Consider the following 12970-nt stretch of genomic DNA (forward strand, 5'->3'; position numbering starts at 1 on the left):
GGTTTTTGTATTTTTTAAGGCTGGGTAGTGTTCCGTTTTACATCCGTGCCGCAGCTTTACCCATTCCTCTGTCGGTGGACATCTAGGTGGTTTCCATGCCCTGGCTGTTGTAAATTGTGCTGCAGTGAACACTGCGCTGCGTGTATCTCTTCAGATCATGGTTTTCTTTGGATATATGCACAGGAGTGGGATTGCTGGGTCACACGATAGTTCTCTTTTCAGTGTTTTAAGGAACGTCCATACTGCCCCAGTTTACATTCCCATCAACAGTATAGGACTGTTCCTTTTCTCCACATCCTCCCCAGCCTTTGCTTGTACATTTTTTTGATGGTGGCCATCCTGACCAGTGTGAGGTGGTACCTCATTGTAGTTGTGATTGCATTTCTCCAGTGATTAGTGATGTTGAGCATTTTTTCATGTGCCTTTTGGCCATCTGTATATCTTTGGAGAAATGTCTGTTTAGGTCAATCCCCAAATGGCGATTGGCCATTATTTTTCATTATAGGCCTGCATGAACTGTTTGTGTACTTTGGAGATTAATCCCTTGTCAGTCGCTTTGTTTGCAAATATTTTCTCCAGTCCTCAGGGTTCTGTTTTTGTTTTGTTGATGCTTTCCTTTGCTATGCAAAAGCTTTTAAGTTTAATGAGGTCCCATTTATTTATATTTTCATTACTATAGGAGGTAAATAGAAGATCTTGCCATGATTTATGTCAGAGGGTGGTCTGCCTATGTTTTCCTCTAAGAGTTTTATAGTATCCAGCCTTACATTTAGGTCTTTAATCCATTTTGTGCTTAATTTTGTATATGGTATTAGGGAGGGTTCTGGTTTCATTTGTTTACATATAACTGTCCAGTTTTCCCAGTACCACTCATTGAAGAGACTGTCTTTTCTCCGTTGCATATTCTTGCCTTTGTCATAGATTAGGTGACCATAGGTGTGTGGGTTTCTCTCTGGACTTTCTATCATGTTCCGCTTATCTCTCCCCCACTTTCACTCTCTTCTCCTCCCTGACAATCCTGTAACCACTTACTATTTTCTTTCCCTGTAGCCCTGCCTTTATAAGAATGTCATATGATTGGAATCATATAATATGTAGCCTTTGAGTGTGACTTTTCTTAGTCACTATAATGCATTGGAGTTTCATCCATGTTGTTGTATCAGTAGTTGATTCTTGTTATTACCAGATTTATTTTCAGTTTGGATTAGTAACAAAGGCACTATAAGCCACATGCACATAAGGGTTTTTGTATGAACATAGATTTTATTTCAGTTGGGTAAATACCAACCTAGTCACAGGAAAAGTGTATGATTTCAGTCCAGTTCAGTTCAGTCGCTCAGTCATGTCCGACTCTTTGCGACCCAATGAATCTCAGCACGCCAGGCCTCCCTGTTCATCACCATCTCCCGGAGTTCACTCAGACTCACGTCCATCGAGTCCGTGATGCCATCCATCCATCTCATCCTCGGTCGTCCCCTTCTCCTCCTGACCCCAATCCCTCCCAGCATCAGAGTCTTTTCCAGTGGGTCCTCTCTTCTCATGAGGTAGCCAAAGTACTGGAGTTTTCAGCTTTAGCATCATTCCTTCCAAAGAAATCCAGGGTTGATCTCCTTCAGAATAGACTGGTTGGATCTCCTTGCAGTCCAGGGGACTCTCAAGAGTCTTCTCCAACACCGCAGTTCAAAAGCATCAATTCTTCAGCACTCAGCCTTCTTCACAGTCCAACTCTCACATCCATACATGACCACAGGAAAAAACATAGCCTTGACTAGACGGACCTTAGTCAGCTAAATAATGTCTCTGCTTTTGAATATGCTATCAAGGTTGGTGATAACTTTTCTTCCAAGGAGTAAGCGTCTTTTAATTTCATGGCTGCAGTCACCATCTGCAGTGATTTTGGAGCCAAAAAAAATAAAAGTCTGACACTGTTTCCACTGTTTCCCATCTATTTCCCATGAAGTGATGGGACCAGATGTCATGATCTTCGTTTTCTGAATGTTGAGCTTTAGGCCAACTTTTTCACTCTCCTCTTTCACTTTCATCAAGAGGCTTTTTAGCTCCTCTTCACTTTCTGCCATAAGGGTGGTGTCATCTGCATATCTGAGGTTATTGATGTTTCTCCCGGCAATCTTGATTTCAGCTTGTGTTTCTTCCAGTCCAGCGTTTCTCATGATGTACTCTGCATATATGTTAAATAAGCAAGGTGACAATATAGAGTCTTAACGTACTCCTTTTCCTATTTGGAACCAGTCTGTTGTTCCATGTCCACTTCTAACTGTTGGCCTCCTGACCTGCATACAGATTTCTCAAGAGGCAGGTCAGGTGGTCTGGTATTCACATCTCTTTCAGAATTTTCCACAGTTTGTGGTGATCTACACAATCAAAGGCTTTGGCATAGTCAGTAAAGCAGAAATAGATGTTTTTCTGGAACTCTCTTGCTTTTTCCATGATCCAGCGGATGTTGGCAATTTGATCTCTGGTTCCTCTGCCTTTTCTAAAACCAGCTTGAACATCAGGAAGTTCACGGTTCACGTATTGCTGAAGCCTGGCTTGGAGAATTTTGAGCATTGCTTTACTAGCATGTGAGATGAGTGCAATTGTGCGGTAGTTTGAGCATTCTTTGGCATTGCCTTTCTTTGGACTCGGAATGAAAACTGACCTTTTTTGAGTCCTGTGGCCATTGCTGAGTTTTCCAAATTTGCTGGCATATTGAGTGCAGCACTTTCACAGCATCATCTTTCAGGATTTGAAACAGCTCTACTGGAATTCCATCACCTCCACTAGCTTTGTTTGTAGTGATGCTTTCTAAGGCCCACTTGACTTCACTTTCCAAGATGTCTGGCTCTAGATTAGTGATCACATCATCATGATTATCCTGGTCGTGAAGATCTTTTTTGTACAGTTCTTCTGTGTATTCTTGCCACCTCTTCTTAATCTCTTCTGCTTCTGTAAGGTCCAGGCCATTTCTGTCCTTTATTGAGCCCATCTTTGCATGAAATGTTCCCTTGGTAGCTCTAATTTTCTTGAAGAGATCTCTAGTCTTTCCCATTCTGTTCTTTCCCTCTATTTCTTTGCATTGATCACTGAAGGCGGCTTTCTTATCTCTTCTTGCTTTTCTTTGGAACTCTGCATTCAGATGCTTATATCTTTCCTTTTCTCCTTTGCTTTTTGCCTCTCTTCTTTTCACAGCTATTTGTAAGGCCTCCCCAGACAGCCATTTTGCTCTCTTGCATTTCTTTTCCACAGGGATGGTCTGATCCCTGTCTCCTGTACAACGTCACGAACCTCATTCCATAGTTCATCAGGCACTCTATCTATCAGATCTAGGCCCTTCAATCTATTTCTCACTTCCACTGTATAATCATAAGGGATTTGACTTAGGTCATACCTGAATGGTCTAGCAGTTTTCCCTACTTTCTTCAATTTCAGTCTGAATTTGGTAATAAGGAGTTCATGATCTGAGCCACAGTCAGCTCCTGGTCTTGTTTTTGTTGACTGTATAGAGCTTCTCCATCTTTGGCTGCATAGAATATAATCAATCTGATTTCGGTGTTGACCATCTGGTGATGTCCATGTGTAGAGTCTTCTCTTGTGTTGTTGGAAGAGGGTGTTTGCTATGACCAGTGCATTTTCTTGGCAAAACTCTATTACCCTGCTTCATTCCGCATTCCAAGGCCAAATTTGCCTGTTACTCCAGGTGTTTCTTGACTTCCTACTTTTGCATTCCAGTCCCCTAGAATGAAAAGGACATCTCTTTTGGGTTTTAGTTCTAAAAGGTCTTGTAGGTCTTCATAAAAAATTTCAACTTCAGCTTCTTCAGCATTACTGGTTGGGGCATAGACTTGGATAACTGTGATATTGAATGGTTTGCCTTGGAGACAACAGAGATCATTCTGTCATTTTTGAGATTGCATCCAAGTACTGCATTTCGGACTCTTTTGTTGACCATGATGGCTACTCCATTTCTTCTGAGGGATTCCTGCCCGCAGTAGTAGATATAATGGTCATCTGAGTTAAATTCACCCATTCCAGTTCATTTTAGTTCGCTGATTCCTAGAATGTCGACGTTCACCCTTGCCATCTCTTGTTTGACCACTTCCAATTTGCCTTGATTCATGGACCTTACATTCCAGGTTCCTATGCAATATTGCTCTTTACCGCATCGGATCTTGCTTCTATCACCAGTCACATCCACAACTGGGTATTGTTTTTGCTTTGGCTCCATCCCTTCATTCTTTCTGGAATTATTTCTCCACTGATCTCCAGTAGCATATTGGGCACCTAATGACCTGGGGAGTTCCTCTTTTGGTATCCTATCATTTTGCCTTTTCATACTGTTCATGGGGTTCTCAAGGCAAGAATACTGAAGTGGTTTGCCATTCTCTTCTCCAGTGGACCACATTCTGTCAGACCTCTCTACAGTGACCCGCCCGACTTGGGTTGCCCTGCAGGCATGGCTTGGTTTCATTGAGTTAGACAAGGCTGGTCCTAGTGTGATTAGATTGACTAGTTTTCTGTAAGTATAGTTTCAGTGTGTCTGCCCTCTGATGCCCTCTTGCAACACCTACCATCTTAACTTGGGTTTCTTTTACCTTGGGCGTGGGTTATCTCTTCATGGCTGCTCCAGCAAAGCACAGCAGCTGCTCCTTACCTTGGACGAGGGGTATCTTCTTACCGCCGCAGTTCCTGACCTTCAACGTGGGATAGCTCCTCTAGGCCCTCCTGCGCCTGCATAACCACTGCTCCTCGGGATGCTCCTCCCAGCTGCCGGCCCTGGCCTTGGGTGTGGGGTGGCTCCTCCCAGCGCAGGGAGGACCGAGAGGAGCTACCCCGTGTCCAAGGTCAGCGGCAGCGGCTGAGAGGAGACACTCCGCGTCCAAGGTCAGGGGTGGCGGCCGGGAGGAGCTATCCTGCGTTGGAGGTCAGGGGCGGCCAGGAGAAGCCACCTCACACCCGAGGCCAGGGGCTGTGACCTTGAGGAGCCACCCCAAGCCCGAGGCCAAGGGCAGCAGCTGGGAGGAGTATATGATTTGCTTGATAAGATACTGCGAATCTGGTGGTTATACCATTTTCCATTCTCCAAAGCAGTACATGTGAGTTCCATTTCCTCTATTTTCTTAGTTTTGTTTTTAAGCTTTTGAATGTATGCATTTTTATCTTATTATGGCTTTAATTTACATTTTCTTAATATCTAAATAAATTGAACATCTTTTTATGTGCTTACTTGCCATCTGTAAATCTGTTCTGGTAAATGTGTGTTTAAATATTTGTCCATTTTTTCCAAAATGCATAAAATGGAATATATTAAAATTAAAGAGTTTCTGTTCATTAAAAAGCACTATTAAGAAAGTGAAAATGTAATCCAAAGAGTAGAAGTGTTTGCAATGCTTTTATATATACATTTTTGTAATTGGGTTCTTTTTCCTTACTGTGTTAGAGGTGTCTACCTGCTCTACGTAAGAGTCCTATATCTGATATGTGCTTTTTAGTTTTTACATATCTTCTTCCAATCTGCAGCTTACTTATCCTTCCATTTTCTTAATAGTGTCTTCCAAAGAGTGCTTTTGGATGAAGTTCAATTGATCAACTTTTTTCTTTATTTATACTTTTATTGTATCTGCAGAATTTTTGGCTAGGTCAAGATCAAGAAAACTCTCTTAAATTTTCTTCTAGAAGTTTTATAGTTGTTAGTCTTACATTTAGGTCTGTTATCTACTTTTTAGTTAATGTTTGTACATAGTGCTTGTGAACTGAGGTGGTTTTTTCATGTGGACATTTAGTTCAGTACTGTTTAGGAAAAAGTGAAAGTTGCTCAGTCGTGTCCAACTCTTTGCGACCCCATGGACTTAGTCCATGGAATTCTCCAGGCCAGAATATTGGAGTGAGTAAGTAGCCTTTCCCTTCTCCAGGGGGTCTTCCCAACCCAGGGATCGAACCCAGGTCTTCCGCATTGCAGGTAGATTCTTTACCAGCTGAGCCACAGGGAAGCCCAAGAGTACAGGAGTGGGTAGCCTCTCCCTTCTCCAGCGGATCTGCCCGACCCAGGAATCAAACTGGGGTCTCCTGCATCGCAGGTGGATTCTTTACCAACTGAGCTAGGGAAGCCCAGCTATTTTTAAATCTTTTTTTTCCTTTGAAAATGTAATCCATCCGATTTTTAAAAACTCAAACAGTACACAAGGGTCATGGTGAAAATTAAGTCTTTTTCTCACCTTTGCCCTCAGTTCCTCTACCCTAGAGGCACTCACTATTAGCAGAGAACCATAGAGAGTCCATGATGTAGAAGTCTCTCTACTGCTTGTACTTTCTTTAGGGGGAGAGAGGGAAGAGAATAGTCTTTTTTTCCTCAAAATAAAGTGCTTTAGCATCTCTGCGCACTTGTATCTGATCTGTATATACACACATACTCCTACTTAAGGTGCTATGCTTAAATAGACTGAAGCAGCATCTGTGACCTAAACGGGCAAATTCTATCTTGAGCTCTGCCACTAAATTGTTGAGTGTTCCAAAACAAAAACTTATCTACTGCATATTTTGGCATAAAATTGCAAGCATTTCTACCTTCCTTCCTTTACATGATGTGATGATGGCAGTGCAGTTATTTGCACTCTGTTGGAAGGGTGTTGGCCATGACTCACAAGTGGTGGTAATGTGGTTTTTACAGAGAATTAAAAGGAAGTACAAACTCCATTCACAGTGTAACTTGGACTTAAGATGCATGGTTATTTACAACTTATTTAGTCCTTAGAACTAAGTCCTGAAAAGTTTTCATTGATGGCTTCAACACTTCCACCAAACCACAGATAGCCCTTAAAAATAGTCCCAGAGCTTAAGTCAGTGCTTCTCACACTATAGCATACACCAGAATTCCTGGAGCGCTTGATATAACACAGAATGCTAGACCTTAAGCCCGGAGTGGGTCTGAGGAAAGACCTGAAATTCTACATTTCTAACAAGTTTCCAGGTGACTCTGATGTTACTGTCTGGGAACCATGCTTTAAGAACTGCACAAATAGAAAGCCCTGGCCAACCCAAGGCATCTCTCAATCAGGAAGCTTTCAACCAAATGATAGCACATGAATTGACAGTCCACCAGTGCTAGGGAAGAATCAACATACTTTTCTTTGTCAGCAGTGAACACTTTGAAAGACCTGGGGCTCGGGGAGGGAGGGAGGCAGGACTCAGCAGGGGCATTCAGATGTATATCTTGGCAAGCTGAGGGAAAGTGTCATAGCAGCCCTCCTTATATTCTAAGAACTACTCTAGAATTGCAGGCTTAAAAATCTTCTGTTGGCAAACATGGCTGAGTCTGTGAAACCCCTGTGTTTATATATCCTTGGACAAAGCAGATGGATCGTGACCTCCAGGATTTACTTTGTCTCAGCTCTAGTATCCTGAGGTTTAGAGTAGCTTTTAGTTCTAAACGGCAACAGTTTTTTTGTTTTGTTTTCTAAATTAACACAGAATCTTTACTGGGAATGTTTTCCTTAATTGCTTAATTGATTTGTGTTTGGTCATTCACAGTAAGTTAATAATATTCCTAAGTTGTAAATTATCTGCATTCTTATGACTAAAAGGACTTAGACAAAAATTAGTGTTAAGATAATAACTTTCCTACCATGAAAACAAAAGTTACATTTTCTAAACATTACCTACTTATGATTACAACTGATCCTTGAAGGCAAGTATGAATTAAGATAATCTACCAAGGAAGTGAAATGTAAAATGACTCACAAGATGGCCCAGAAAGGGGTAAGTGGAATGGGAAGTTCAAATATGTTCTGCTTTAAAACTAAACCTTGCCTCTTAACCCTAAAGTCTTTAAGCAATTTATAAATATCAATTTGAGGTCATCAGCAAACAGTCATCGTCTAAGAGTGCTTTTAAAACAACCATAAACTGGCTAAGACCAACAGAATCAACTTTTTCAGAGCTCTAGAATCTACTTCAAAAGTTAACATTGGACAGGGGCCTGCTTAATGAAGAAAAGGGTATGTGGTTTTTGGTCTTTAAGGAAATCTCTAACACCTTAGATAACCTAACACAGACATCAGTGACCAGACCCCAAAACAACAGTCTTTGAAAAGTAGTTTGGAAAGATCATAAAACAAATGGATGACTACAACCCATGTCAGTCAACAGCAGCACTCTTCAGCGGGGGTAGAATCTGATTGTAGCTACTGCATTATAATGTTTAGACGCCCAGTTTTCAACCAGAAGTCCCCAGCCATACACAGAAACAGTAAAGGATGGCCCCTTCACAGGGGAAAAATAGCTCAACAGAAACTGTTCGGAGGAAGGCCAGACATCAGACTGACTTGTCATAGACTTCAAGTCAGTTATCTTAAATATGCTCAGAGGGCTAAAGGACTATGAAAAGGGTGGGGTGGGGATGGCAAATGATGAACAAAACTAGGATATTGAAAAGATTCACATGCTAAAAGTTAAAGGCTCAGACTTCAGAAAAACTGACTTTACTCCCCACAGCTTGTTCAGCTGAATGTAAGATGGGACAGGGCATTTGGAGACTGTGTATGTTGGCATGACTGAGTTAATGCAGGATTGTAAAGCATCTCTGCTACACAAGAGATCACGGGAGCTGAGTTCCTGTTGACTTGCCATTTGTTGGCTGATTTACCTTGGAACAGGCGCTGATCTCTTGTCCGTAGTTTCCTGCTGTGTGAAATAGAGCATCTGTTCTGCAGACACATAATGAAGACCCACTGGGACTGTACTGCGATGCTGACAATGTGAGGCATCCACTATGTGCATCCTCCAGAGGGACCAACACCCTAATGACTGCATAAAGAAAATGTTAAATATATGTGTGCCATCACGTTACCAGTAGAGGCACAGTGCTTGAGTTAAAGAATAGACATCTGCAGCCGTTCAGGTGGTCATTACGCCCAGAGGAGACATTCCAGCCCCTTCGGAATTTGATCACTCTTATCAGATTTTTTCCCACTTACTATCTCCCCCCTCACAGTTCTCTCAGTTAAATTTATTTTCATATTTTAAAAAATGAGAATAAATGTAAATGCTTAGTTTTTCAGTTATTTCTCCTTTCCCAGGAATTTTATGATATCTTTTAACATCACTGGAGTTACAGCATAGAAATAATCCAGATTGGATAAGCTTGACCCTTTCTCTGTCAAGCAGTTCTAAAGAAACTGTAAAGTGCAGAGTCAGTTTGTACATGCTGAACAAATAACACATGATATTGACTGGCTTCTTGTGAAACCATTTAGTCAAGAGAAAAAGAACTAGTAGAAAGACGGTTGTATTGATAACACAAGAGACTGAAGGATATCTTTAATTGGTTGATTTGAAAGAAAGGCACACAAAAAAAATCCTAGGAGAGTTCTAAAACTGTGTGGTCAGAAGATCTTTCTGGAACTAGTTTTCATCACATTTCCTCACAAATAATCAAACTTAAGTTTTACACCAGAGAGTAGATTAAAGGAAACGACACTTAACAGTGAAATGACCAAACGCTGAAAGTCAAAGGAGCAACACCAGACATCCAGATTAACTGCACTGATTGGGAAAACATACCTTCCATACAGCGGGGTTCGTTTAAGTTCCAGTAAAACTTTATTTATGGACACTGAAATTCAAATTTCATACAATTTTCATGTCACAAATTCCTCCCCCCTGCCCCCGCCCCAATCCTTTAAAAGTGTAAAAACCTCAGCTTACTTGCCATACACCAAGTGGTGGACCAGATTTGGCCTGCTGGACATAGTTTGCCTGTCTCTGATCTAAATAATCTATTATTACTACTTCTATATTAACAGTAGTAGTATAGGAGTACTTACATATAACTTAGCTACACTCCTCAACTAAGGATGACTGTAAAATGATTAGTGCTTTCCCAGCTAGCATGCAGTGCTCTTGCCTGGAAAATCCCATGGATGGAGGAGCCTGGTAGGCTGCAATCCATGGGGTCACTAAGAATCGAATACGACTGAGCAACTTCACTTTCACTTTTCACTTTCATACATTGGAGGAGGAGAGGGCAACCCACTCCAGTGTTCTTGCCTGGGGTGCCGTCTATGGGTCGCGCAGAGTCGAACACAACTGAAGTGACTTAGCAGCAGCAGTTAGCATGCAATTATACTTTTAAAAACTGTTTTCCCAAGACAATATTTAAACATATTTATCTAATAAAATATTAGATATATATGATGATAAGATTATAAAACAAATTATATTTAGTGGGCTAATTTAAATTTTAATTTGATAATTCCCAATTCATAGGACTCTGTTAGTCGCTCAGTCATGTCTGACTCTTTGCGACCCCGTGGACTATAGCCCGCTAGGCACCTCTGCCCATAGGATTCTTCAGGCAAGAATACTGGAGCGGGTTGCCATTCCGTTCTCCACAGCGGTTTTTTTTTTTGTTCTTAATTAACACCCAAAAATCTACCTTGACAAACTTGATAATTAGGATCCAGTTATCAGCCTCTCTGAAGGATTCCTGGAAGAGTTCTTTCTCTTGCATCATTTAAAAATATCCTATTTACATGAAGTCACGTTACATGAAACTGTTCAGTGGTAAACTTTCTCATAAAGTGTGGTGTTCCACTTTGAAATGCATTTGATGTTTTGGAGAAAATAAGTTCTTTGGTGAATTGTCTCTTGTTGAGAGACCACTTTGCATCTCTTTATTCCCACCTCCTGAAACTTTTGTTTTACTGTTTGGGGAATAGGTACAGAATTTTCACAGCTGTATTCAGGTAACTGAAGACTTTGTGTCTCCAGAACATCTCGTGCAGTCATTTCATTTAACACAAGAACTAAGACTTTTGAAGGAAGAAATCAATTACGATGATAAACTACAGGTAAGAGATGAGTTTTCTAACTGCTTCCTGTTCTGCAGGCTTTTCATGTTCAGAATTATGAAACATGCATAACAGCTTAGGCTGTTATGCCTGGTTTGTCACAATACCAACCAAACCAGTATTTAATTGTGTGACTCATTTTAACTGGCTTCAGTTTGTTTTAAAACTCCTGACGCAGTTTTCATTTGTTACTTTATCTCCTGCTGAAATGATTAGAAATACATCTCTTTCAGGTTAAAAATATCTTGTATCATGCAGTCAAGGAAATGGTGAGAGCTTTGAAGATACATGAAGATGAAGTAGAGGCTATGGAAGAAAATTAGGTGTGGTCCAGTTTAATGTTTTTAGACCATTGAACTGGAATTACTTACTCTTAGACAATGATATACATGTACACTGACTTCAGTTTCATAAAACCATCAGTGCCAAGAAATTCTCTATGTAGTAATTACTTGTTACTGACACCACAGCAGTATAGCGTAAGTCACAGGTCCTGTGATTCAATATTAAAACAAGCTAAATTTTAAAAGCAGCAATTCGTAGCTGTTTTTGTATTATAGTGTATATGATGTTTGTGAAAATGCCAGATTTAAAATGATGTATTTATTTTTGGAAAAAAAAATACAAAATTCTATGCTATATTGTTGATCAAGTGTAAATGTGACCTTGTACAGTTTACTAAAATAACTGATATTTTTCACTACATTGAGACAGTTACTGTGAGAATAGGACACAAACACCAGCTATTGCCTGCATTTGGGAAATTGCTGAATCGCACAGCATACATGTCATAATCAGAAAATTACTGCCAAATAATTGTAAAATTTGTAAAATATAAAGTATATAAAGTAGATACTACAGACACTTCAATATTTTGTTGAAGCTATTGACTGTACAATTAAACATTTTCAAAAGGTGTAATTTATTTAAAATTGTCTCATTTTGGTAAAATTTATGTGAACTTTTAAAGCTAAATATTAAACTTAATATGCTATGTAAATATATACATATATACATTTAATGATGTATTTTTTTAAAACATTGGCTTGCTTTTATTTGTTAAAGTGCAAGTGTTACATATGGCTTTGTAAAGTTGAGAGGGGTTTTACATTTTCCATTAAAAGGACTTTATCAAACTGGGCTAGTGTAAGTGTCCTTCCTCTTGCTGTCTGTATTCGGGGGCTTCATTGTCATCAAGGCAACTCACCAGCATCTTCCTGTGGTACATTGTCCTCTCCCAGAAGCAGGTGAGTGCCTCGAGTTTCTTGTCCTTTGGCCCAGCTGATGAATATGGAAAACTCCAACAAGTTGTGAACAAATTTATTTCACAGAGGAACTCATACATTTTATATGTCATAATTACGAGATTATACAATTTCAAGTGTTTTTCACTACAGAGATATTTGCTAACATACAGTTAGGGTGTGAGGAAACAGGGAGGCAGGCAGGGAAGAGCCTGAAGTCACTCGACCTGGATTAAATATGAGTTCTGTTACTTACTATGCAACCTTGGTAGCTGCATTAATTTGGAGTCTTGGCTTTAATAGCTGACGACTTATTATCAGATGGCAAATAGATGGAGAAACAGTGGAAACAGCGTCAGACTTTATTTTGGGGGGCTCCAAAATCACTGCAGATGGTGATTGCAGCCATGAAATTAAAACACGCTTACTCCTTGGAAGAAAAGTTATGACCAACCTAGATATCATATTCAAAAGCAGAGATATTACTTTGTCAACAAAGGTCCATCTAGTCAAGGCTATGATTTTTCCAATAGTCATGTATGGATGTGTGAGTTGGACTGTGAAGAAAGCTGAGCGCTGAAGAATTGATGCTTTAGAACGGTGGTGTTGGAGAAGACTCTTGAGAGTCCCTTGGACTGCAAGGTGATCCAGCCAGTCCATTCTGAAGGAGATCAGCCCTGGGATTTCTTTGGAAGGAATGATGCTAAAGCTGAAACTCCAGTACTTTGGCCACCTCATGTGAAGAGTTGACTCATTGGAAAAGACTCTGATGCTGGGAGGGATTGGGGGCAGGTGGAAAGGGGGCGACAGAGGATGAGATGGCTGGATGGCATCACCAACTCGATGAACATGAGTCTGAGTGAACTCCGGGAGATGGTGATG

The 12970-nt window shown here is 40.5% G+C and overlaps 1 protein-coding gene across 4 annotated transcripts in view; it reads left to right on the forward strand.

The window, feature by feature from the left end:
- Window positions 1-11984, forward strand: part of JMJD1C (jumonji domain containing 1C) — a 320800-nt gene extending 308816 nt beyond the window's left edge. For all 4 annotated transcript variants that reach the window (XM_018042212.1, XM_018042211.1, XM_018042213.1 and 1 more), the window contains 2 exons: window positions 10713-10844; window positions 11078-11984. In XM_018042212.1, coding sequence (XP_017897701.1) covers window positions 10713-10844; window positions 11078-11167 — 222 coding nt within the window. In that variant the 3' untranslated portion in view covers window positions 11168-11984. The remainder of the gene's footprint in view (window positions 1-10712; window positions 10845-11077) is intronic.

Source organism: Capra hircus, chromosome 28 (assembly GCF_001704415.2).
Source record: "Capra hircus breed San Clemente chromosome 28, ASM170441v1, whole genome shotgun sequence".
NCBI lineage: Eukaryota > Metazoa > Chordata > Mammalia > Artiodactyla > Bovidae > Capra > Capra hircus.